Source organism: Gopherus evgoodei, chromosome 5 (assembly GCF_007399415.2).
Source record: "Gopherus evgoodei ecotype Sinaloan lineage chromosome 5, rGopEvg1_v1.p, whole genome shotgun sequence".
Lineage (NCBI taxonomy): Eukaryota > Metazoa > Chordata > Testudines > Testudinidae > Gopherus > Gopherus evgoodei.
In genome coordinates, this window is record NC_044326.1 from 36,047,256 (window position 1) to 36,074,733 (window position 27,478).

The 27,478-nt window shown below is 41.5% G+C and overlaps 1 protein-coding gene across 4 annotated transcripts; it reads right to left on the reverse strand.

Moving 5' to 3' along the window:
* Positions 1-331: 331 nt before the first annotated feature.
* LGI2 (leucine rich repeat LGI family member 2) lies at positions 332-27,150 on the reverse strand. Of its 4 annotated transcripts, none has more exons than XM_030564982.1 (8): positions 26,875-27,150; positions 25,632-25,703; positions 22,232-22,303; positions 19,257-19,328; positions 18,578-18,649; positions 17,247-17,416; positions 10,220-10,384; positions 332-6,532 (listed from the first exon to the last, which is right to left on the reverse strand). In XM_030564982.1, exons 1-8 carry the CDS (start codon positions 27,081-27,083, stop codon positions 5,715-5,717), a joined length of 1,650 nt encoding a protein of 549 aa, XP_030420842.1. In that variant the 5' UTR covers positions 27,084-27,150; the 3' UTR covers positions 332-5,714. The 4 variants fall into 4 exon arrangements, with proteins under 4 accessions (XP_030420842.1, XP_030420840.1, XP_030420844.1 ...); XM_030564980.1 differs by having other exon boundaries at positions 332-6,538; XM_030564984.1 differs by having other exon boundaries at positions 26,676-26,965.
* Positions 27,151-27,478: the final 328 nt, after the last annotated feature.

Below are 27,478 nucleotides of genomic sequence, written 5' to 3' on the forward strand. Positions count from 1 at the left end.
ACCATATGAGCTCCTGGGGGCACTGTGGGAAAGTCAGCTGTCCCAGCCTCTACGGTGCTAGGTTCTAGTCCCCACATCCATACCTACTTAATCCTAAAGCGAACTGAGTTCTGTTTGAAAACTAGAAGGGGGGAAACAGAATGTCTCTAGAGTTGCCTCAGAAAAATGGTCAGGTTTTGGGATATGATGTATTTAATGATGACATTCCAACGTTTATTCTTGTTACATTCTTTTAAATTATTCAGATATAATAAAATTCAGCAAGTCATAAGAGTAAATTTCAGATACAAATACCCATAAGGTCATTTTAGAGTTTGATTACTACTATACCTCTTAATTATAAATGTATAAAGTCTATTTAACTATTTTACAGTTTGAAAGTTCAGATTTTCTTTATTTTTTTAAAGACAGAAGAGGAGTCACATTTAATGCTAACTGAATTGATTAGGAAACAGTAGCTGCAATATACATATGATAACACTAGGGTGTGTGTGAGGAAAGCGTGTGAAGAAACAAGAGAACAGCAGAGAAAGAACAAGAGAGTTGAGTAAAGAAAGCACCTTAGGTCTAGTCATTTTTCATTACTGCAGCCAAAATACAACACTGGGTCTTTCTGCACAGAGTGAATAATAGAAATCAGAGATGGAAAAGATTTGTTAGGTCAGCTAGTATGTCCCCTTGATGGTACAAGATGTATTGCTTTCTCCATTTTTGTTTTAAATAGTTTAAGTGGTAGAGTTTCCACCATTACGTTTGGGAGCCATAGCTACTACCTATCATCTGGTCAACATGCCTCCCTTAATAAGACTCTAATGCAGGGTCTGTTACATGCTTCTTAGCACCGTGCTTTCAAGCAGACATAAGCAAGAAGCAAATCTTTATTTAAAGAGCTACTGACTTCTGGGCCCCTGTCAATTTCTCAGCCCTTTCTTATGGTTCTGGCACACACTCAGTTTAGTCATTAGTGCGTTGTCATTGTGGGCCAGCTGCACATATGGACACAAGGGCTGGCTTGTCCTTAATGTTTGGTAGTAATAGAGAAGAGACAAAAGATTCTTTGCTCTGCAGCTGACATGAGGAGAGTAGAAGTGACTGAATCACACTTGTAGAATGTCACTCCCAGGCTGTCTTGCTGGAGCTCTGGTGTTTCTGCACTGGCATAGATAGCGGATTCAGCAAACTTTGATGTTAATCATAAAGAAAGACCACAGGCTCAGTTCTCTGGCTAAGGCTCAGCCAGGTTTATTGTCAATAAGGCACGGTCTCAGTACCCCATCCAGCCAGTCACATGTACGCTAACCCATGTATGTTGGTAACAATGTATCAGCTCAATTGACAGAGTGTTGACCCCTTGGCCAATATAAAGCTGCCACTCCTACCACTCTCTTTTTCTGCATTGATACAAACAAGTTATGTATTACATTCCAGATGTTATCAGTTACCATCCTTGTACCTTGTATCTGATAGTCAAACAAAACAGCCTCATCCATTATCCTATCATTCCATCTGTATCTTGCAAGGAGCTGTGTGTTCCTGTACCATTCTCTTAGGAATATGTTTAGGTTTGTTAGCTAATATCTAGTGCTCATACTTTTAACCATGCCTAGGGCTCCATCCAGGCCTACAATATGTAGGCTCTATTATCACGGAAGCCTGAAGAACTCCAGTGTTTCGTTGGAAATATTCCTTGGAAAATTGAGCTGGGACATCATTACCTCACCCCCCTCATACTGGGTGCTTCAACTTTCTGAGCAAAAACCCCATCATTTTAACATACAAAGTGCATCATTATTTGTCTCATTAACTACTTTTTATTCATATAATGAAAGAGTACATATGTGTATTAGTAGCACAGATTGTCATGATCTCCTTACCAAAAAGAGCTAAATGTATATACAGCCTTAAAATGCTCTTCCGTTGTAGCCTGCGTACAGTATTAAATGTATTTTATATAAATTACTGCATTTTACACAAGTTTATGCATTTTAAAATACATAAAAACTGTACTAAATGGTATGTCATGTTATCCTTTGCCAGTGTCTTTGTACTTTCCTGATGTTTCTGACAGTCTCAATGAAATGATGGGGTATGTGTAATTTATTTACTACTCAAAAACAAAGCTTTTTAACAGAATATAAGCAATGGAGATAATATAGTAGCTGTATTTGGATAGACAGAAGAAAACTTGTAGTTTATTTTATTGAAGTTTTGCACTTTATGTTTTAGATGCTTGGTTACTTTCGCAACAAAATCCCACACCTCCTTTTACCCTCTTTTTTAATTTCAGGTTTTACAGTTGTGTTATAGATCAGCTCCTTGGAGCAGGAACAGAGAAGACTAGGAATTTCAAGGATCCTCCCCGATACTACATATATTTAACAATTGGAGGCTTAATGTGATCCCTTTTCTTCATTCACTTATTTCCCTTCAACCTCCCTCCTAGTTCCTTTGATCTCACTACACCTTTGGACACTATTCAGCAGGAAAGGTAGGCCACCTTCCAACTACACACTCACTGCAGAAGCTGTGAAAGGGCTGATGATCTCAGCTCTCTGGACAACCGACCTTTTCAGCAGAAACATCAGTCTACCCAAAAAATCTGTTTTCATCTGTTCTTCGGGTCTCATGGGAATGAGCTAGCCTCTGTAGATCACTTTGTCTCTGTAGCCATGGTTGTAACAATAAGACATTGTTAATTTCACTGACCCTGATATCTGAGCCTGAAATCCTCTTCCTTACCCACAAGTGAGTACACTCCACTCCCCCAACCCCCAAAAAAGATAGTCTCTTGCCATTGGGGGAAAAAAAATTCCTGACCACTATCATCTCTCTTAAAATCGGTTTGTGGGTTTCAGGATTCATTTTTATTGCCTGTAAGTTTTCTCATTTATGGTTCTTCCCAAATGAGTGATATGGACTGTGCTCAAAAAGGCTGGTTATGTATACAACACTGGCAATGATCCCTGAAAGAAAGAGTTAGCACACTGGGAAATGATCCTCTTGGACAGATAACAAAAATGTATTTACATTTTCATACTGGATACATATAGTAGAGCAGCTACATTGTGTGCAATGTTTTTTGACAGCCCCCAAATTTAAAGAGCCATCTACATTGTGGCTGTACCAGTATAGGTGCATCTTTAATCGATAAGACTTCATAAAGCAAGCTGGAATAATGGAAGAAATGTGGTTGGCTGTCAGCCATGTGGTTATCATATCATAGTCACATAGGACCCATTAGTTTAGTCCTAGAAGAGCTGTTAATACAGCTGCAAGAGATCTGCCTTTAGCAAGGAAGGGCCCAGTCAGACAATCCTTGGCTCTGACTGAAAACAGTGGGAACTGAGGACCATTAGCACCGTGCAGTAGGAGTGCAGTACCTCAGAAAACAGGATCACTTAAAGCCTCTCCATCTTTTATATTTAGATAAAATAAAACCTGGGATTATCAACTAAGTGGAAAATATTCTTAAATGAAATTTACAAATGTCAATAATTTGAACTATTTTTCTGGCAAGCCAGTAATGTTTTGATTTCATATGATCTAGAACATTTTCGATGAAAGCAATGATGCTTCAGGTCATGGATGGATTATTATTTCAAGGAGAGGAGTTGTCACATCCTAATCTGCTCATGCAGTATTGCTTACATGCTGGGCATCTTTAAACCAGGAGTCAGCAAGAGACATTTACATTTGTAATAACTGGGCATGTTGCTACTTATCCATGATGAGAAATGTTAGGCTCAGTCAGAGCAGTGAGGCTGTGATAACCTTGCCTGGGGAAGGATATTGACCTGTTTCATTTGTTCAGCTTACTTTACAAAACCTTATAAATTGCATAGCGTGCAGCAAAAAGTCTCATGAAAAGGAGAAAATTTAATATGTGAATCCAAGATGAAAATGTAAAGTGACATTTGTAGTCGTGAGTCAGAGAAGGACTCTGCTATAATACAACTGTCTCAAAAGCATGTAGAGAGACAGCGCTTCCACCATAAGGCTCTATTCATGTGACTGAACGCACAGTCCCTCTCTGTCATCTTGGAAGAGTGACTATGCATGGCACAGCTGACCTATTTGTGATGATGAATAAACAGTACAGCCTGCATTCATCCAAAATGAGTTTAAAAGACTGCTAAATATGGTTTGGTTCTGTATCCAATAGAGCTTCCAGAGCCTTTTGTCAATTGGATAGCGTGGGGTGATCTAAGTGAAAATTCTTAGCTAGCACTGTACTTTTATTGCTAACATTAGCACTAATCTGAGGCAGCTACAACTCCATTGATTTCAGTGGACATGGTCATACCAGAGGAGACTATGGCTTTCACATGGTGGGAGGATCACCCAAAATACAGCTTGCAGTTTTCAGAAATCTAATTTAGGAGATGAAGAACTTTATGGAATGAAATGCTCTCTTTATGTATGGAACGGCTCCAGCTCAGGCAACACCAATACAGGCTTCCCTGCACTGACCCATAAGTATGCTTCAATCTATGTTAAGCAGGACCTCCTCTAAGGGTATGTCTACACTTATCGGGGATCGACGCTGCAGCAATCGATCCACCGGTGGTCGATTTAATGAGTCTAGTGAAGACTCACTAAATCGACTGCAGATCACTCTCCCGTCGACTCCAGTACTCCACCAGAACGAGAAGCATAAGGTAAGTCGATGTGAGAGTTTCTCCCATAGACCCAGCGTGGTATAGACACCGCAGTAAGTCAACCTAAGTTATGTTGACTCTAGCTACATTATTCACGTAGCTGGAGTTGTATAATTTAGGCTAATTTAACCCTGTAGTGTAGACCAGGCCTAAGGAGAGAGTAGTTCAGTTTCCATACTCATTAAAATCCTTGGCACACTACTGAGACTGCCAGTAGAGGTGTGAGTTAGTGCCAGTTGGAGCGTTTGTATTTGTGAAACAGATACTTATGAGCTACAAATTGAATTAAGACCAGCTGAGTTCAGATATGCCAGGAAACAACTATGCCACTATCAGTCACTATTGACCTGAAGCTGTTGGGAACCCATTATCTAGAAGCGAAAGGCCCTTTATTTCATTGCCATCCAGTCATCCACACTGATTTTTTTTTATCCATGCTTTCTCTCTGAAATCAACAGGAAGATGTCAAAGAATTTTTAACTTTCCCTCTCATCTACTATCAATATGAATTAAAACAATGACCTTTGTTTTATTATAAAGAACAAAGAGATGCTGCCCATCAATCGCAAGGAACCAAGATGACAAAAAATGTTTTTGAAGGTTGATGTCAATTTATACAATTCAGCAACAAATATGTGCAGTTGACTTTACTCTTAAGTATCATTTCTGAAATGTTAGGTTTAGAGGAAAGAACAGTTTCCATGTTTGACATTGGTTTTTCTCCTCTCTTGTTCCTATGAGGTGTCCAATCTAATTCAATTTCTTAGGTAAAATTCACATAGCTGTCTTAGATATCAGAATAAATTCTAATGCATTGCACATGCCTCTGAATAATTAAAGGTTTTAAAATGTCTTTAAAAATGGTATAATGGACATGTCATGCAGTTAGCCAAGTCATTGCAATCCCTGGTTAATATGCAAATTCTAAAAGTTCAGAAAACTTCTTACTAGTTCCACATGTATGCCCTATTTTTGGAGATGAATAATCTGTCTTTTTGTTATTGTTTCTGATAAGTGAAAATGTCTCACTGGACATGAGATTCACTCCAACAGCCTTCATAAACTCAAGTCAACAATTATATGTTCAAATATCTGTGTGTTTCCTTTAAAACTGGAAGCAAAGAAAAAATCTCTTCTATCAGTTGACACAGCTGTGAAAGAGCGAGGTGCCTGCACGTAGATTTCTTTAAATATTCTAAAGAGATTCTTCTCGTTATCCCACTGGTATATCTGGGAGAAGGTGTAGTCACTTCCTAGAGCTAGGTAGTGATTATTCTTAAAGGAGAAAGGCTGCAGTGTCATTGCCCCTCGAGATGGGAGAGCCTGTATCTCCACAAACTGCTTGCTATTCCACTTCATGACTCTGGAGTCACCAATAAACCTTGTGAGCGTAATGTAGAGGCTGTTTTGCATCCTGAAGCTCTTCACAGCCAAGACATCCTCCATGCTGGGGATTTCACTGTGTGGAACAAACTTTTTTGAATTTTTGTTCCACTGAAGTATAATGGGAACTTGTGAGCGGCTTGACAGGATTAAATGAGATTTTCCATCTATATCAACAAACTCAGCATCTGTGTCCCTGAACCACTCATGCAGGGACTGGTAAGAGTAGAATCCTTTGTTATTCCATTTATAAACGGTTGACAGACCAGCTTTAGAGCTATCTGCTATGACAAAAAACTTTTCACTGTCTATCTGAAACAGCTCTATATCATTTGGCTTGGAAATGCGAGACACTTCTATGTCCTGGAATTTGACAAACTTTGTCCAGCTTTCATCATACTTGTAGATGTGTGAGCCACCGAAGAGCTGTGCCACCACCACAAAGACCTGGTCATCGATCAGGATTGCTTTGCATCCCACAATGGACTGACCTGGTGCTCAAACAAAAAGCAAAAATTACTAATACAGTACAATTCAACCACCCAAACAAAGAGAGAGATTTACTAAGTTCCCTCTTTCTTGATCCCTCATTTTGTCATCTTCACTGCTGCCAGTTTCTTTTCATGTTCTACATGGCAGCATGACACAGTGCTTTCATTCATACTGCATGAGCCATATCACATGTTTTGATCCAACAGATGAGGAAAGACCACTTCAGATATTAAGGAACAGCCGGGTTTTCAAGCAGTGAAACCCTTGGCTTCAGGAGCTAAGACATTGGTTGCTGGCTATGTGTATTGGAGGGAGAAAGCTAGTAGAAGGAATTGTGACAGTGACCCTGAGAGGAAGCATAAAGATAGTTTCTTGGGCACAGAATTTGCTGAAGTGGCAGACTTGGGGATTTCTGAGCAAGCAAACTGTCCGCTGTTGTTTGTTTCCTCTGTCTCCTCTGTGCATATTTTTTGTGAATAAACAAAAGTACACCAAGAACACACCTGACACACATCACTGATTTCTCATCCAAATGGAATCACCCTGGCAAGGCCCTGAATTTTGAATAGCCATTCAGGCCAAATGGGGCAACCCTAAATTCTTAAATGAGCTTTCCATTGGGTTACTATTCACCTGTAATGCACCAAATCTGCATTCCTGAAACAGCGCTGTTGTTTCAAGGCCTGTCAGTTCAGCACAATGAAGCCAGTTGGTCCAATGACATGAAGTCTTTGAAATGTGCACATTTGGAGTGTGCGCATGTCTATTCTGAAGCTCTATTTTAACACTGTGAAATTGAGGTAGGTAGGAATACTGCTTTGTGATAGGTGAACACATGCCCTTCATACCCTGTTTCCTTATGCCGTTACTCCTAATCCATTTTTTTCTTGTGAAATCCCTTATTCCCCCAAAACTGTAAAGTCAGCAAAACATAATTACTTTTATTCGACCTCAATATCTTTCTGTACCTATTGTATAAAGCTTTAAGATAACTTTGAAGAGAATTCCCCCACATCCTCTCTGAAATGAAATATTTTACTTGTGCAACAGCAACATATGTTCCGGGAGGAATTCTGCACCAAAAAATTGAAAAAATTATGCGCTGAAAAATTAAAAATTCTGTGCATAATATTTTAATATTCTGCAAAATTCAGCATATTTTATTTGTCAAAATAACACAATAGAATCATATCTGTTTCATTTATTTTAGTAATTTATTTAAAATACCTGTCAGTAAGTATGTCTGTAACAATACAGAAAACAAAAAAGATTCAGAAAATGTTTTTTGACAAATAGATTCCTTACTAGGCATATTAATACAGAAATCTAAGTAATAATTCATTTAAACTACACTACAGAACCATATTTCCCACACCCCTCAGAAGCAGTGCAGGGGGAATCAGGGGTAAGGGAGGAGCTAAGGGAGAGGGAAGTAATTGCTGGGAAGGAGCCTGGGTGTGAACTTGGAGGGTTGTTGGGTGTGGGTGGGAAAAATATGGAACAGGTTTGTGGGGGGGCGGGGAGGGATTGTTAGTGAGCTTCCAGCATGCAGACCCTGGCTGACCCCTAGTCTCTCCCACTGAGTCACGCACATCTGCCCCGTCCTCATGTGTCTCTGTGCCCCCACTCAGGCACCTCACTGTCCCTATGTGGCCCTGCATTCCCTCCCCCTTCCCCTTGCATCTGGATCCCATTCAGCCCGTGCCCCAGTCTGTCCTCCCCCACTAGCCCTAATGAGCCCATATCTGACCCCCCAGCAGGCCCACGCTGTCTGTCTCCCCATATCCCCTATCTCCTGACCTGGCCCAACAGGTCCTGTGAAGAAGGCACTACAGCAGGGGTGAGCAAACTACGGCCCATGGGCCATGTCCAGCCCATCAGACCTTTTAATCTAGCCCTCGAGCTCCTGCCAGGGAGCAGAGTCAAGAGCTTTCCCCATTCCAGCACTCCAGCTGGGAAGTGGGGTCGGGGGCTTGCCCTGCTCTGCATGTGCCGTGGCTCCGCGTGGCTCCCGGAAGCAGTGGCATGTCCCCCCTCCAGCTCCTACACACAGGGGCAGCCAAGGGGTTCCGCGTGCTGCCCCTGCCCCAAGCTTTGGTTCTGCAGTTCCTATTGGCCAGGAACTTCAGCCAATGGGAGCTGCAGGGGTGGCACCTGTAGATGAGGCAACGTGCAGAGTCACCTGGTCAGTGCCACGCCTCCGCGTAGGATCCAGAGAGGGGACATGCCACTGCTTCTAGGAGCAGCTTGAGGTAAGTGCTGACTGGAGCCTGCACCCCCGACCTCCTCCCATGCCTCAGCCCCCTTCCTTAGCCCTGATCCCCCTCCCACCATCCGAACCCCTCTGTCCCAGCCCAGAGCACCTGCCTGAAACCCAAACCCCTCATCCCCAACCCCACTCCAGAGCCTGCACCCCCAGCCAGAGCCCTCATCTCCCTACACACCCCAGCCCCAGCCTGGAGCCCAACCTCTCAGCCTCAGCCCGGAGACCCCTCCCACACACTGAACCCCTCATTTCTGGCCCCCCTCTGGAACCTGCACCTCCAGGCCAGGGCCTGTACCCCCTCCCACACCAAAACCCCCTGCCTCAGCCCAGAGCCTCCTCCCATACTCCGAATGCCTCTGCTCCACCCCCAGCCTGCAGCACCCTCCTGCACCCCAAACCCTTCATCCCTGGCCCCACCCCAGAGCTCGCACCTCCAGCCGGAGCCCACAGCCCTTCCCGAATCCCAACCCCCAGCCCGGAGCTCCCCCATCTCGCACCCTGAAGTCCTTGTTTCTGGCCCCACTCCAGAGCCCACACCCCCAGCTGGAGCCCTCACCCCCACCCCCAATTTTGTGAGCATTCATGGCCCACCATAAAATTTCCATAGCCAGATGTGGCCTTCAGGTCAAAAAAGTTTGCCCACTCCTGCACTATAGGCTCTTTCTCTTCCCTAGCTGGTCAGGAGTGACTGCTCTGTTCTAGCACCACAGTGCCCTCCGCAGCAACTTTCTGGCGGAAGCTATTTTCTGCAAAAAAAAAAAAAAAAAAAAAAAAAAATGTGCACAGCCCATGAATTATGCACACAGACAGTGGTGCAAAATTCCCCCAGGAATAAACACAAAGAAAATTAATTCAGATTTGTCAAAATACTGCTCTTCCTTACACCTATGCAGTCCCATTGATTTCAGTGGTGTTGCACGGGTATAACAGAACAGATTTTGGTGCACTGCATTTATTTTGCCATGCAGTAGTTTGTACATTTGAAGGTCAGCATGAAGGCAAGATGAACTTTCTTGAGCACATGATGCCAACTGAACCCTAATGTTAATCTTCTAGATGAACTGTACGTGGAAAAGCTAGATAGTGCATCAAGAGATCAGTTTGGGATTTCACACTTTTTTTTCCTTTGCTGAAGGCTAAATATCAGAGAGACAAATGCCAAGCTTGTGTACTCTGTTATGGTAAGAGCTGTATCCTATTAGATCGATATGGCTCTCTAAGCAATCTAGTCCACATTATGGCCTTGGTCCATTGACTTCAATGTGGGGGTTCAACAATGGTGGAATGATAAGAGGATACAGCATCAAGTGGCCACTCCATGATGTATCAGTGAATTCCATATTCCAATTCTTCCCTTCTCCCATTACACGCTGAGGATACCACCACTTCATGTCTAAATCCGACACATTGAAATGTGTACCTGTGATGTTGTCATAACTTCTGAAATTCATTTCAATGTGATCCCATTCCAGTACCATGCAGTTCTCCATGCTAGGCTGTGCAATGGCTACGTACACATCATTCTTAGAGTTGAATGTATCTACTGACACTGACTGGTATGGCAAAATCTGATGAACAACAAAATCTAGAAAGAGACATTTTAAAAAATTACAATAAATCTCATGTTGTAAACACAAAACAGTTGACACATGGGTCTTGTTTTCTAATCAGTACCATTGGAAACTATTTTAGGAATAAGAACTCTGAATTTAAGATTAAGCTTGTAACAGCCCTAACACAGGGAGTGTCATGGAGTGACAATTAGGCATGCAGCAATAGGGAGAATAGTTGGCTGCTCTGTGCAGTTTAAATTTCCCTTCCAAAATTCAATTCCCAAGAAGACCAAGACGTCATTGGTGTTAGCTGCAAAATCTGCATTCAATCTTGTGTGATATCTGTGAAATCAGACCACTGACTTACCTAGAAAGAAAGCTAGAAATTGTACTGTATGTCTATGAGTAGAATGTAAAGCGTGAAATCCTGGCACCACTGAAGTCACAGGAATTTTGCCATTTATTTCAACAGAGTCAGGATTTCACCCCAAAAAAGAAGTTTCCATGTTCAACAGTAACTTTTGGTCACTTATTGCTATGCATCGCATCTTAAAAAAAAATCTGCACATGTGTATCTGAAGTTGGAATTGAGCCCATAGTCTGCATTTGCAACCTGCTATTTATTCAACATAGAAATTTCTGCACATTTCCAATTAAAGCAGACAAAGTGAATTCCTTGGGATAACTCCATCCCAGCTACCTCACACCTGCAATGACAGAAATGTATGGCAAGAAAGGGTCTCGAAAGGTCATCTAGTCCAGCCTTTTGTGCCAAGGCAGGACCAAGTATACCTAGGGGAACTTTTAATTTAAAAAAAAACATGAATACAAGTATAATTTAAAGGGACATTGTCAGGTATTTTAGGTTTAAAATTTGACCTACCTTAATGTTATAATCTAGTGGAAAACCTAGGGTGACGGCTGAGGCTTCCAAAGCATCTAAGAGTTGGGAGTCCAACTTTCACATGCTTCCCTAAGTCTCTTTTGAAAATCGCAGCCTGTGTGTCAATTTTACTCTAAAATTCACGTGAGCCTAGAGCTCATTTTATATGTTGCACAGCAGGAGACTCAAGTCTGAATCTCATACTTGTTCTGTTGCAACAGTAGCTTGGCAGGTCAGAGCAGGGGACTATTATGAGGGAAAGAGACTTAGGGTGACATCAGTTGGTCAATTAAGAGCATCATTAACAGAGTTCAGGTCTAGTTTGGGTGACACAAACCCTCTCTACAAGGAGGGGAAAAATATTTGTGGGAGAAGATGAGTCTTTCATTAAGATGAAGATTCATCTCAGACCCACAGACATCCTTACATACTAGACTCCCTAGGCCATGCTGTGCATGCTAACTTTTCATATTCAGGAAGGGTATGATGACCCATGAATTTTAGCAACATTTTAATCATGTCCTCACTCTTACCCTTTAAAAGCTCTTGCCCAGTTCTGTGCACCTCAGTGGTGGTTAAAGGCATGTCCTTATTTCCCCTCCAAAGTAATTATTAATTGCTTCCAAAAGCTGGATTTTACATCTATGCATACTCGAAAGGCCCACCTTTGTGGAATCATGCTGCAGGAGGTAGGACTAGATAGGTACAATTAAATAAACAGAAAATCTACCACTCCACAGCTAATAGGGAGAACAGCCACCATTTTTCTGGTAACTACCAAAAGCAAAGCATAAGATTTTGTGGCAAGTTCTCCTGAATCACTGAAATAGCAGATCCTATTTCCAAAACCGGGTGTATTTGTGCTGATAATATCAATGATGCTGGTGTGAAAGCAATTACATTTAGAAAGCAAGGGTATTGTTATTGTCAATTCCTTTGGAAAAATTAAAAGACTGGAGAAAATTGGTAGGTAAAATATGTGGAGAGTGAAAATAAATGAAAGCATAAAAATGTAGTTAAGGATGGAACAGTGACTCTTAACTTTTACTGATATACATATATTAAAAGTGTGTGTCACAGCATGGTGCTGGCCCTTTAAGAAGGAAGAGGCCAGTGTACCTGTGTCTCATCAGCTGCTTCCCAACTGGGGTTAAGAGAAGGCACCTGGGCCATGCAGGTGAGAGCTGCCTGGGAGTTAGGAAATTGGCAGGTGAGAGTTGCCAAAGATCTGGAGACTGGAGGAGGTATCTGAGAAAGCAGAAAGCTATATAGGCCCTCCTTGGAGAGAGGGAGGAATTGCCAGGAAGTCAGTGCAGGGGCCAGAGAGCCATGGCCAGTGGGGGTTGAAGGCTGAATCTGAAGTTGGAATTGAGCCCGTAGTCCACAACCTGTTATTTATTCAACTTAGGCAGAGAGATGCCTGGCTGTCTGAGCTGGAGAGCTGCAGCTGGAGGACCAGACAGGGCTGAAGGCTACAATGAGGCATAGTGAGAGATGCAGGAGCAACACTTACGAGGTGAGCCCAGTGAGAGATGCTGAAGCTGCAAAGAGCCTGAGTGTGGTGATAGGCGCCAGGGCTGCATTTTGATGGACTGCTGGGGACTTGATTTATTATGTTTTATAAGTATGGGACATTATCTGTAATATATTAGCCTTGCAGGCACACAGCATGCAGCACGAGGCTGGAGGTAGCGCCACGTGAGGCAACTTTATCACAATGTGATACAAAAAGAGGGGGGTACTAAAAACTAAATAAATCTGTCAGGACATCACAACAGTTTGGAACAGTCTTAGGGCAAGTGTATAAAGTTTGTGAATTAAAACAAACCTGCCCATTGGCATCATATGGTCCACAGCTTGTTCAGAAGTGATACTATATCAACAAAGTTATTTTGACTGACACCTGACACTGGGTTTATTATATCACTGGAACAGTAACAATGGAAATATTACTGATCAAACTCTCACTGAATCAGCTGATAAATAGTTCACAGAAACTGGTGAAAGCAACTACAAATTTACACAACATTTTAATAAAATATATTGGTATGGAGTTATGCAGTAAATAGATGCTGTCATCTGTCCTCAGACTGAGACTTTATGGGCCTGATTTGCATTTTCTAGGGCCCCTTTATACCACTCTAGCAGTAGAGAGGCCGTAAGTGGACATAAGGGCTTATTTAGATAGGGACACTCAGGTCTCTATAGGGCAAAGTGCATTTGAAGTGTGTGATTTGTAAAGCGCTCTAACGTTGCTCTCTAGAAGGTACATAAAGACGCTGCTGACCTGCTCAAGAAAGATACATACATTAACGTGAACCAGGTACATTTTAGAGGGTGCCATCAGGGTCTACATGGGGGAGTTAGAGTGCAATACAGTAGATTGCTTTATAGATCTCACCCATCAGGAAAATTAATCCAAATGAACTAAAAATGTGAATTTAAAGTGGATTATTTAAAATGACTTAAACCTCTGTGTAGACAACCTGATTCAGAATTAAAGTGACCATAATTTGGTTTCTTTTAAATTAATTACATTATGCTAAACTGAATAAAGTTTAATTCTGAATGAGAACGTCCACACAGGAGTTTAATATAGTTTAATCCACTTTAATTTAGCACCGTTAGTTAATTTGGATTAGTTTTCCAGATTATCTCCATGTAAACAGGCCCACTTTAAGGTCTCTTTACGTTGCCAGATGTGCACCCACTTTAAGGCCCTCCTGTGCAATGTAAAAGGGCCTTAGAGTCAAAGAGAAGCAGCCTTATAAAATAAGGTTTAACGAAACCCGGAAAGAGTTTTTAAAAATAAACAAACATTGCTTTGCTGTGTTTGCAACCAAGCCCCTTTAGCCCTGTGCCATTGTAGGAGAATGTGAAAATATAATGGGCTAGAAACAAAAGTGAAATATATTCATCCATGTTCATGGTCCAAACTGTGAGACATGCAAAAACTAAACAGTGATAAAATGGTTAAAGGTAACATTAGGTTGTTAAAATTCTTTCAGTTTTAATAATCGAGTGTGTTAAAAAGTGTTTTTCAATTTTATAGCATCCCTTTGATTGATTGCTGTTCTTCAGTTCACCAGGTCTGGTATGTCAATGGAGCCACTGAGATGTAAATCTTACTAAACAAATTCCTATTGAAATCAAAGGTATTTTGAAAATTACGCATATTATCCATGTAATACTTGATGTGGATCACTGAAGAATATAACATATTGAAAGGTCTAGTAATCCATGCATGATAAGGGAGGGAAAGATGATATTGAAGATTAATGTGAACAACTATGTGAAAGTGACTTATATTGAGGGATAGGAACAAAAAGCAGAATAACCATCTGTCCTTCAGTGAGTAGGAGAAGAATACATTTAGCACTTACAGTATATATTGCTTTACAGCTTCAAATCACTGTACTAATTAATTTGCAAGTTAACGTTAATCTTCACAGACCAAATAAGGGGAAATTGAACAGAAGAGCTAAGGTTGAACAAGCTATTCTGCAACAGCTCCCTGTGTGCACACATTTATTCTGGCAGACGAATGCCTTTTCCTGATCTTGCTTAACACACTTTGGAAATGGATTAAGAAACTAGAAAAAGGCACTTTTATTCCAGAGAATAAGAGTGTCCATACAGGGAGCTATTCCATAATAAATGCTGCCTTTTTAAATTCCCACTCTGCCTTACTTTGGAATAACTTTCTACTGTAGACAAGCCCCAATTCCCCCTTTACAGCTAGGGAAAGTAAGAGCAGACAGGCTGTGATTTGCCTGATGCTACAGACAGAGTTGAGGGCAGAGTAGGTATTAGAGCTCAGAAGTGGGTAGTTTTTAATTCCACACTTGGGGCACTATGCTGCCTCAGCAATGGTGCACTCCCTGAACAATTTTTTCTATATTCCAGAAACTGTTTCTTCATAAAGACTACAAGGAGTCAGTGGCACCTTAAAGACTAATAGATTTATTTGGGCATAAGCTTTTGTGGGTAAAAAAACCACACTTCTTCAGATGCATGGAGTGAAAATTACAGATACAGACATAAATATATTGGCACATGAAGAGAAGGGAGTTACCTCACAAGGGGAGAACCAGTGTTGACAGGGCCAATTCAGTCAGGGTGGATGTGGTCCACTCCCAGTAACTGAGCTGAGGAAGCATTGTTCTAAGTCAGTCATAAAAAATGTTGGCATATTGTGGGGCCATGCGGGTACCAATAACAGTGCCACTGACTTGAAGCCATAACTTGTTCCCAAATCTGAAATGGTTGTGGGTGAGGACAAAGTCACAAAGCTCAGCCACCAGGTGTGCCATGGCGTCATAAAGACTGTTCCCCTCCAAACACCTTTTAAGGAGGCCCTAAGTCACAGCTCCAATTTTTCTACAATTTGCTCTCATGCTGTTATTAAAAAAACTGAAAGGCATGTTGCTAACTACGTCAGTATTCGTGAGGTGACACGGTTTTCTTTGTTCAGATCAGCTAGCAACTGACTGGCTATGGGGTTTGAAAATATCCTATACTACCCTGCCTCAGTGCTTCTCTGACTGCAGTTGCACAAGTATTCAAGCAGGCAGTCAGTCATTACATGACATAAAACCCTAGTTTCTTACATAATCCCTAGCGCATACGGGGTCAGATTTATCCCGAGTGTAAATTCATTTACATCAGGACAGTGAAGTAACAGCAGGATTGAATTTTGCCTATGACAACTGCACAGTTACACGTATACTGTCATACGCTTACAGAGAGAGTAGATCTAAAGCATATCCTTAGCTGCTGTAAATCAGGGCAGCTCTGAAGATCTGGCTGTCAAAGTTTACACAGCACTAAGCCAGTGCTCACGCAACAGTAACCTTTTAATGAATTCAGATTGAGGTAAATTAAACTTTGTGTTTTTGCATCATTGTGGATCAGCAGACACAGTAATGGAGATTTCTGGTATGGTTCCCAGCAATTTCTGTCTTCTGTTTTTGACATCAATTTGTCTACACAAGGAATTATCATCCTTCACCTCTGCTGCTTCTCCTGACATACACATTAGAGTTTATTCTTTTCACTTTTTATATATGGTGCTTGGGTTATATTTCAGACCTGGGCTTGGAAGTTTATCTTTGCAACACTGGTAATCAACTTTTATGTTGTCTCTTACACAAGATTTTAAGAGCTCTACCTCATTCCTGACAGGCTGCTTTTGCAGAGATGAGAACTCAAATACCATTAATATGATTGCCATACCTTCAGGTGAGAGAGATAAGGCAGGTAAGGTAGTATCTTTTATTGAACCAACTTCTTTCAGGTGCAATTTGCTCTCATCATATACAAGAATAACTCAACATTAGTGGCTAATATTCTTAATATAGTACGATTGTATTCAAACACAGATAACTGATTGTTATGTTTGGTCTGTAATCACCTTCTGATGATTAGAACTTCATGCAAGTTTGTCTCCACATCCTAGAGAATGCTTTTTACTGGCTAACGTATAACAAATACCAGGTTCCTAAGCCATGCAGCACTAGTATTATCCAATATTTTTCTCCATTATTATGGGTCTGCATAATTAATTGCTGGAAACACTGCTGACACATACTTGTTACAGTGCTACTAAGCTGCGGTCTAGTGAACGAAGACAACAGATACAACGGTGTCATTTAGCATGTAGATTGACGTCAGGAAGTTCTTCTGACATAGATACACTGCCTTATTCCAGACAACAGCAGAAGATCTGTGACAGAAAGTTGAGTCACAGAGTCATGATGAAACATTATGGAATTTGAAAATCATAGCTCTTATCCCTTTTATCACTTAATCCAAATAAAATCTCATCTACTTCCTTTGACTTCTAAATGTCATCTTCTCAATAGTTAGGCTTGTTCTATTATTCTGAAGTGCTGTATATAGAACCGTCTTCCCTCTCCCCCCAAATCATGCTGACATAGTAATATGGGGTTAATCTAAATTTCTAATCTTTAATAATTTGTAGTGTGCTTAGAAATATATATTCTGAATACCTGTAGTGGTGCATTCATAATCAAAACTTGTGACATCATTTAACTTCTTATCCTGGTATTCTGCTGGACCAATACACAGGACATCAGAAACAGTGGAATTTGTCATCTTTAACCACAAAAACAACCACTTGGCTTTGCAGTCACACTCAAATTTATTTCCCCTTAAATCTCTAAAAAAACACACAGAAATAAACATATTTGAAATGGTTGGTAGTGATATGAAAGCTGCAGAATTGTTAACACCTTGACATACTTAATTCAAAAATAGCTGAATTGTTTTAAATTGATTCTGACAGAAGATGGAAAATATTTTCCATCTATTATCCCAACTCATTGTCTTTGCAGTTCACTGAAACGTTGTTTATAACAAATACAGGCCCCAGTTCTGGAAATACGCACATGTGTACCTTTATGCATGGAACAGATCTATTTACGTGTTTCACGTTTATAAGCATTAGCAGGATTGGAACTATAATTCACTAAAAATCCTCACAAGAAGGCTCCCTTCCACTCTGCTGCTTTTCCATTGTCTCAGAGTTTCACTGAAATTCATAGAATCCTTTGCTTCACTATACTAGTCCAGTACACAGGCAGCTGACAGTAACAACCTTATCAGTGAAGTTTCTATGTTACACTGAAACAGAGCATACAGAGACTAATTTCACAAATATCTGAAATGTTCACAGTGTGTTTAAATTCTTGAAAAGGTCACCATCAATGTGAAATTGAGTCAATTCCAAAAAGTAAGGTATCTGTAGTTCCAGGTACAATTCCTGCCTGAGCCTCTTGACAATGTTTGTGGCTTAACAATCACATTTTCCTACTTTAAAAAAATATTTTGCTCTCCCTTGTTGCTGTGTGACAGACTCTGGCAAACAATAGGGGAAACTGACTAGCCACAAGAAAAATATTGACACAACCTGAGCAAAGTGCTGTCAAATACAAAATGAAAAAATAGGGGAAAAATATTTTTTTAATCTAATCTCTTTCAGTAACAGTAATTTTAGGGGCTACTTGTAGCAACAGTGGATTAAAAAAATGTTCACACAAACTGTGATTTTAAAAGTTGATGGTGTCCCCTCAATTCAAGAATTTTCATGAAACATCAGAAAATAAGTAATAAGGCTGGTCATGTGCACTATTGTGATAAACAACAAGTGAAGTCTAATTTTCTACTGAGCAAACAATATTAGAATGAGAATGCTAATACAACACAATAAGCATTTATTTTTAGCATGGATTTCAGCTACACCAAAAAAAAATGGAACTTAAAGCACAGATTAATAGAGTCACAATGACAGGCAACCAATAAAAAGATTTTCATTACTTACAATTCAATCAGAGAATCTAAATCACTGAAGATATCCCTTGGCAGAGCTTTAATGTTGTTATTAGCCAAAGAACTAGAAAAAAAAAAGTTAGATCTTATTATCTTGACTCCTATCAAGTCTAGCGTCACTTAAATAATGCTAATGATTTGATGTTGTCATGAATGAATTAAACACTATGCCTCCACCTTCCTTGTGAATCTTTGCTAATGTGTGAAAACAGAAAGTGAAGATGACTAGAAACAAAAGGGAAATTGGTCAATTGGTTTTTATTGTCCAAGTGGAATGAAATACACAAACAAGCAATAAAATGCTGAAAAGTAAATGGAATTTTAACTCTAATTGAACATGCAGTAGCCAAGATATTAGTAATAAGAACTGCTTGCACAAGTAAAGGTTGCATGTTCAGGTTGTGAGTGTGTGTAACTCAGGTGAAAACCCTGGAGTATCATCAGAACATCAATATTTTTAAATTTACTGGAAGCCACGTTGTAAAAGTCTGAATTAGCCCATGTGCAGAGATTAAGATGGAAATGTCCTACGCAGCCAAAAACTAGTTTTCTTTAAAGGGGCAAGAGCCTCCACCATTAACAGTAAAAACAGTTACAGAAGCGCTTGAGGCCTGAGTTTTGGAAAATCTGGCAATGTTTAAATAACTTATAATAAGTGTTAAAGGACTTACAGGTGAGTCAGATCGCGAAGGCCACGGAATGCATTTCTTGAAATGGTTTCTATTTTGTTTCCTTCAATAAATCTACACAGAAAAATAATAAATATATATATTTAAATACCTTAATTAACAGTATTAGTATGTATGTTTTAACCTATCACCTACTAACTTAGTAAGTATCTACATAGGCTCATATCTGATGCCGAAGAAATATCAGTAGAGCTATTTACATTCCCTTTTCCTTTCTCTTATGGCCAAAGCACAAGAGAAGAAAAAGGTGACAGTCCGAACGAGAGAGAGAGAGAATGTAAGGGAAAGAGTTGAAAAGAGAAGGAAAAGCATGGACAGTGTACATAACCCTATTCCCCACTTCCCAACCAGTTAATCATTCCCTGAGGACTTCTACTGGCAGACCTGAGAGAGGGAGTTGGCCTGGGTTCCACAGTGCTTAGCAATGCCATTTGATATGTGTGGTGGTGTGAAGATAGACTGTAAGCTCCTTTGGACAAAGTAAATTAAGAATAAAACAAAGAGAGCCAATAGCAGCAGAGAGACGCAATAGGAAAGTGGTGGAACAAAGGTGAGGACAATAAAATGAACCTACCTATATTTCAGCATCTGGACTGAAATCTTTATAGTCTCCTTGGGGGCTACACCTTGTGGGTTCACCACCAGGACTGGCCATGGAAATTGCAGAATGACTCCCTACGTTTCGAGTAACTAAGGTGTTGGAGAAATAATTTTGTTTGGGGGTTAGAGAGCAAAGTCAGCTGCTGTGAACAGTTACACTGTCTTTGGCTCTTCACTATCTGTCTAGGTTCATATATTGGTGCTCAGCTCTGTAGTAACTGTTCATCTTCATGAAGTGACAGGGACCCCTCTTAACATCAAGAGCACAGATAAGGACATTAGAAAGGAGTCAGTCTACTCCTTCAGAAGGTTGCCTTTAGTCATGAATTCCATGTGCACTCCCAAAGGCCACATTGTCCCCATACACCATATCCAAGGCAGCTGGAGCTATTTTCTCATCCTTTGAGGAGACAGAAGGTTTTTTCTGCCTTACCAAGATCTGTTGCCTCCTCATTTGGTGTAAATAGCCATAGCTCCATCAAACTCAATGTTTCAAGATGGGGAAGTCTGGACTGGGACTCAGTGACTGCATGGCCCAGTAAATATAGATTCCTGCCTTGCTGAATCTTGTCCTGAAGGGACTATTCTGTGAGAATGCACCTATCAGTGTCACTCTCTAATGACTGACAGTCTATTAGCCCAGTCCTTTTTCAGAGCTCCTAGGCTTATATATTCAGACACTTAACATAGCCCAGTAATCTTGGCAGTATTTATATATGTGTTGCTCTTAATAGTGTAGAAATGATGTAGTTATTTTTGGCAATATTACTTGTTGTGCATACTCCCTAGCCTGCCCTCCTCCTTGATCTCTTATTTTGTACACAAAGAAACTTTCTCATTTGTCAGGGAAGTTTCTTTATTCTCTATGCTGGGTCTGGTTACTGATGCCTGGGAGAAACTGAATACTGGAGTATTAATGCTGCTTATAATTCATGTGGAGGAAATATCGCTGCTTAGGTTCAATTTACAAAAGGCAGAGGTGAGGTCTCTTGGCAGGAGGAAACATTTTGAAGAATTGGCAGAGATGTTGATCATAACCTTAGCTAGGAGCATCTGTCTGGCATTGGTTAAAGTGGGTTGCAGTCTTGGGGTCTTGTTAGATTTGTCTCTGTTTCTTGACAGAACGCTACATTTGATCAAATGACTAAGAGACTCCATACATTTCCTTCAAATGTGGGCCTGCCCCTTGCATCCGTCTCTACAAACACAGGCTATTGTAACATGCTCTATCTTGGGCTCCTCATGAGCACTAGTTGGAAGCTGAAGCCAGCCCGCAACAGACCCAGATTTGAAAGTGGGTTTTTTTGTTTGGTTGGTTTTTTTGGGCTTTTTTTTTTACCTTCCACACGCTTTTTACATTTTGATGCCTCCAGCTGTAAAACTGATTACTGCTGTCACTGAAAAATCCAGGTGCTGTAGAATCATGGATTACAGCATAGGCTGTTTGCCATATACCACTATTTCCAGATCTGTTACTTCTATTGCTGGCTGCTCCTCCATATTATAATATTAGTTCTGAATGCAGCATGTTTAGCAGTAACTGCCTATAGACGTATAAAGGCATTAGCAGAGGTTAGTATTCATGACACTCCTCCAGGCAGCAATATAATAGTGAGAATCTATAAAAGGGGAAGTTTCTTTCAACACTGAAAAGTTATTGGAGGGATGTATCTTGTACCCAGAATGTGTTCAGACTCTATCTGCTTTGAGATATGAAAGCAGATGAGTCTTTGAAAATCCCTTTGACTGTGAAGTGAGGATAACCAGATAATACGATTAGTATTCTTTTAAAAAAAGAGAAAGAAAGGGTGGTGAGAAAGAGGAAATGAAGCAGCATAAAGGGAAGGAGCAAACTGAGCTAAGAAGAAAGAGGATGAAGTATAAATGAAAGACTGGGGTGGCAAAGATACTGCAGGGAGAGTGTGGATGGGGAGAATGAAGAAGGGGATCATGGCTACAAATAGAACGACTCTTATACTCTGCACCTCTCCTGCTAGGACTTGGCAGCAAGCCATTATCTACTGATTGACATTTCAAACTCCTCTATTACATGTAACAGATGGAATTGGCCTGCATATCTAACACCAGTTCTAGATCACCAGTCCCATTTCAGTGAATCGTGTCTATACAGAGTCACTCCAGCATGTATGGCATATTTTAAAAATACTCTGCAACATCTAAAAAATGGTAGGCAGCTGTATGAGACATTTGAACAGAAAATGGAACATAAATCCCTCCACTTTTTTTGACCTTCGTAATCACAGGGAAAACTGTTTCTCCAAGGCAGGAGTTTTGGCAACTCATCAAAACATCTTGGTTTATAAAAGACTGGCAAATACATAAAATACAGAACTTACAGGTACTCTAGATGGAAGAGACCAGCAAAGGCATCATCTCGTATGATAGTAAATGAGTTAGAGTTCAGCAAGCTGAAAATGGAGAGCAGCCATTAGGAAAGCCGATGAAAACCTGACACAGAGTATTATGCCAGTCATATTTATTGACTAGTATCAGCCTAATCTTACTGACTCAGGCCCATATTATCCCATCAATACAGCATGTGGAAAATATTATGGAGTGCTGCTTTAAAAAAATCAATGGCATAATCTGACCCCTAATTAATGTCTTCCATGCTTTAGAAAGTATACTCCATGACATGAATCATCCACCTTGGTTGAAAGGCACAGCGGGCTAGATTTTCTGGTGCACTACGGCCACCTTGTGCCACATCAGTGGTGCAAAGTGGCCTTAAAGTGGCCAGAGTTAGTCAACAGAGAACTCCCCCTATATTTTCTGTAAAGTGGCCAGAGATAGTCAGCAGAGAACTCCCCCTATATTCTCTGTAAAGTGGCCAGAGATAGTCAGCAGAGAACTCCCCCTATATTCTCTGCCAGCAGAGGCAGCTCTGCCCCACCCACGGAACCTTAGGTCAGTAATGTAAGTTAGATAGCGCTGGGCAGGTGCCACTCTAACTTGTGCCATGGCTGTGAGGCTGGGGATTAGGGAACTACAGCCAGCCACAGCTCTGCTCAGCGTAGGGGGGAGAAGCTGCCCTGTAATGCTTGTATATGCAAGTATCTGATAAAAAATGTGCTCTTTCTTCATCCCATTAGTCTATGAAAAGGAAACCCCACTCAAAGGAAAGACTACTTCTAAAATCTAACAAGGGCTCCTGGAACTCCCAGCAGCTACAAGTGAACACGTCTGCATTTATCTCTTATTATAACCATGTAGTAATCCTCTTTTTGCATAGTTTTAGGTATTTTACTAAAATTAATTTGGAAAGCTAATGAATATGAAATACAAACTTGCTCTGCAAGCCTAGGTCAGTCTGCTAATTCTAGACAAATACTCTTTAAATTAACCCAAAGAAATCTGAGAAAGATTGAGATGGCAATTAAAATAAATCCCTATATTGCTATTTTACCAGGGTTACTAACACATAAGAGCCAGTACCAAAGATTGCAAAGAGCAATGGTTATTTCAGTTCACACCTTAAGCTACTTCCTTCATATCATTCACATTCCTGTGTTTGAAAAGCAAAATTATAAAATACAGTAGTCAGCAAAATTTGACTGGGGCAGGGGGCAAGGTAAATGGTTGATATGGCACTTAGACACTCCACCGCAATTCTGAGCTCCCCAATAACATGAACAAACTAACCATGCTGGGGTTCTTCCTTCTCCCCCACTGAACAATCTGATACCCCACTTTGCAATATTCTCTGCTGGTAATCTCACCACTGTACCCCAACTTCTGAAAAAAATAAACAGGCAGCCCCTTCCATGTTGCCCTCCCCTCAGGATACAGGCCTCTACCTGCCATTTCCTTCAAATCACTGTCAGGCCAGGTCTTCACTCCCTTTGCCTTGGCCTTCCCCTCTTTGGACTCCTCACACTGCTTCTGAAGGGTGGGGGATGGATCTCGGCACTGGGGCTGAGCTTGTGTAACAGCGACGGATCCCGGTTGTTGGCAGGAGGGCTCAAACCTGGGCCCTCAATGCATGAGCCTCTAGTGCATGAGCTAAAAGCCACATGGCCCTTAGCTAAGGCTGTAGAGCAGACTCATTAATCCCTCTCTAAGTGGTCTGAGTGCCACTAGATGGGATAGAACACCACACCCAGAAGGTGTGTGGGTTATACTTGCACTCCAGCTCTCTTGGGCAAATCTTCTGTAGCCCCAAAGAGGACCAAGAAAGTGCCCTGTGAGTGTGCTCTCATCTCAGCCCTGCTCTATACTTTCAATGAAGGGAAGAGCTCGGGTCTTAAGAGCTGGAGGCCTCCAGACTTTCCTTCCCCTGAGGGCAGTCTATAGTGAGAAAAAGCTTTGTATTAATAAACACGTTAACTAGCACCATGTTAAACACGTTTTTTCCCTTACCACACACACAAGTGTTTTCAAATGTGGCAGCTGGTTTGTTAATACATTTTTCTAACTCAGCGCCTTTTTCCACTAAACACAAAGGCCAGGGGGCTGCTGTATTGAAGGTGCTAGACTCTGCCAGCCCCTCCCTTTCCTAGCTGCACTCTGTGGTGCTGCACTGAAGGGGATGAAGGCCTGTCTTCGTCCTGTCTTCCCTTCGCTCCCCAGTGTTCTCTCCACTGTGCTGCTGGAAAGAGGGGGGGAAACAAAGCCATTTGGCACAATTATATTTGTTTGTTTATGTTTATTCAAAGAAATAAAGGTGAGAGGATTGAACTGGTGGGGCTTAGCCCCATTTGCCCCTCCCACAAGAGGCCACCAGGGGCTATTCTGTCTCAGCAGACCCTGGTTTTAAATGATCTGTCTATGGTACTTACATGCTCCCATTTCTGTAGTGCCTCTCAATCTTTTAATGTGTTTATTCTCACAACACCCTCTAACACAGGGAAGTGCTACTATCCACATGTTTACTGATGTAGCACTAAGGCACTGTCAAGGGGATTTAGGGTCCTAAGTGCCTAAATCCCCTTTGAAAATGAGATGTAGGCTCCTAAATCAGTTGGGCATTGCATCACTAAACACAGCAATACCTAAATACCTGGGCCAGGAAGACTAAGCAGCTTGTTCAAGGTCACCCAGGAAGTCTGCAGCAAAGCAGAAAATTGAACACAGGGATCCCATGTCCCAGCGTAACACCCTAACCACTGCACTGTCCTTCCTGCAGAATAGTCATCACTTTCTAGATCGGTTTGGTGGGACTGGAACCTGTGACCTCAAAGCCCCACATTTTCCACTCAGACACATTCAGCCCAACACAATTTGCTTAAGAGACTTTGAACTCTGATAGGTAGCACCAAATTCTCCTCTCAAATGTACTTGAATGATCTGGACTCTGACAGTCCACTCTCCCTAGAAGAGCAAATTACCACTGATATCAATACCACCCTCACCCCGCCCTGCACAGTTAATGTCAGATATATTAGCATAGAATGAACATGATGTTGGAGTTAGATCAATCATGTGACTCCAAGAGGAGAATTCTATCCTAAATTTGTTTAGTATGGGCCTTAAAAATAATTAAAACAGCAGAGAAACCTATTGTCTTTGTTTAGTAAATTAGCAATAATTTCCTAAATGGTTTTATGCCATATTGTCAATGAAGCAAATTCATTCCTGGTGTATTGTTACACCACTGAAGTCAATGGAGTTACCCCAGAGATTAACTTATCCATTATCTTCTTTCTGAAGATACCATGGTGCCTATATCTATTCTAGGGGGATATTGGCAAAAGTTTTAGTTAGAGCTGTGTTTCGTTGAGGAAGTGCAGTACTTACAGCAGCTGCAGGCAAGGCAGATGGGCAAACATTCTGTCCTTGATTTCAGAAAAGGTTCCATTTACCAGGCTCCTGAGAGGAAAAAAAAACCCCAGGAAAATCCAACAATTAAATAAGGCTCATGATCACCACCTCCACTAGCAGCATCACAATATCCACCCCGTTGGATGGCCTGGCCCCTTTTTATAATATCCCAGCAAAGGGGGTCAATATTCATGTTTAAAGGGTGTTTAATTCTGCTCCTGTCCCTGTTTCTCCCCACTAAGCTTGTGAAGTTCCCTCACTTTAATCTTTAATACCATGCACTTTTAGCCTCTTGGCAACCTCTCTCCACTGGGTGGGGGGGGGATTGTTTTGTCTGCCCACTTGTATTTTTGGATTTTGATAGAGAAGAAAAAACGAGAGAGAGAGAGAGAGAGAGAGAGAGAGAGAAAAGAAAATTAGTACTTGTGTTAAACGGGATTAATAGTAAAAGCACATGAGATTTAAAAGTGGCACAAGTTAAAAACACTATCATTTCCAGTTCCACTCACATTAAAAATGCATCTAACTAACTCTGAAGTTCCTGAAGTCCGTGTAGTCTTTTCCCCAAGGTAATATGCCATATTAGATAATTACCAGGGAGTAAATCTTTCGTTAATTCTACAGCACTTTAATATGGCCACTTGCCATCCCCTCAGGTCCATAAGATTTACACATGGTAAGTACATATATACATACATGCATTTTCCTTCCCTTACATATCTGCTGTAGAAATGGTGCAGTCAAGATTTCTCGTTTGAAAAGGTCTTTCAGATACGAAAATCTAACTCCTTTGCAGTTGCATGGCAGTGCAATATTTCAGCAATGGAAAGCACAGACACTGCCATACACTAACAAAACTGCACATTACTGGGATCTTAGCATCCGTCAAGAAGCCAGCATCCAGCAGGGAAACCAAAACCCCAACTTAAAGAAAAGAATCCCAAACCACAAAGAAGGAATGGGGTGAGGGGCACCTGGCCGCTGCCCAGGAAAACTCTGGTGTAGGAAGGTTTAACTTACAAGGAGCTGATGTCGCTGGGGATGATTCGCGGCACACCAGGGGATCCCACACAAATAATGGATTCTTTGGTGCAGCTGCATGTGGCAGGGCATCGGACTGGCTTTTTCACCTGGGCACGCTGCAGTAGGCATGCCACTGCCAGAACCAAGAGAAAGAGAGAACCGCCGCTGCAGCCGCTGCTTCGTAGGAGAGCCATACCGTTCCTTCCTCCTCTTCCTCGTGGTCCCCTTTTGGCCCTGCACCCTTGGCCCGAGCACTGCTGCTGCTGCTGCTACTGCACAGGAGGCTGGAACAGGAGTAGGAGCCAGGCAGCATGCTGCACCCTTATGCTCAGGCTGAGTGTCTCTGCAGCAGAAGCAGCAGTAGCTGTACCAGGGCTGCTGCACTAGACTCCTTCCTCCTGACATCAGCACTTCAGCTGCAGCCTTTTCTATCCAATGAATAATTTATCAAAGGCTCCATTGCGAGGGAGAGTTTAAAAATAATCCCCCAAATAGCCAGGGCTCAAAGGACTTTGTTTCACTTTCCCCTCCCCCTCCCCTTGGTTTCTCCTTGAACACTAGAGAGGAGAGGAGGCAGCTGGGTGACCTTGCGGGGGAGGGGGCTATAGCTGCCATACACATGACTAGGGCCAAATGTTCATTCCCTGTGCAAGAAGGGGTGCAAAGCATCCCTGGGCTGCTGCTCCCAGTGACCAGGGACAGAAGGGGGATTCCAGGCCTCATACGTACTCATTTACACACATTAGTGCCTTTGTGCAGAAGTGGGGAGGGCTAGGAGGGAACAATGTTAGTTTAAATAA

Bases quoted from the DNA above. Each gene is read 5' to 3' on its own strand.
- LGI2 (XM_030564980.1), bottom strand. From the start codon at position 27,083: ATGTCAGGAGGAAGGAGTCTAGTGCAGCAGCCCTGGTACAGCTACTGC. The intron at 22,304-25,631 runs GTAAGTACTGCA...CTCCATTTTCAG, and splicing joins CTGCCTTGCCTGCAGCTGCT to CTTGCTGAACTCTAACTCAT. The intron at 6,539-10,219 runs GTACACATTTCA...TTTTTGTTTGAG, and splicing joins AAGTTATGACAACATCACAG to CACCAGGTCAGTCCATTGTG.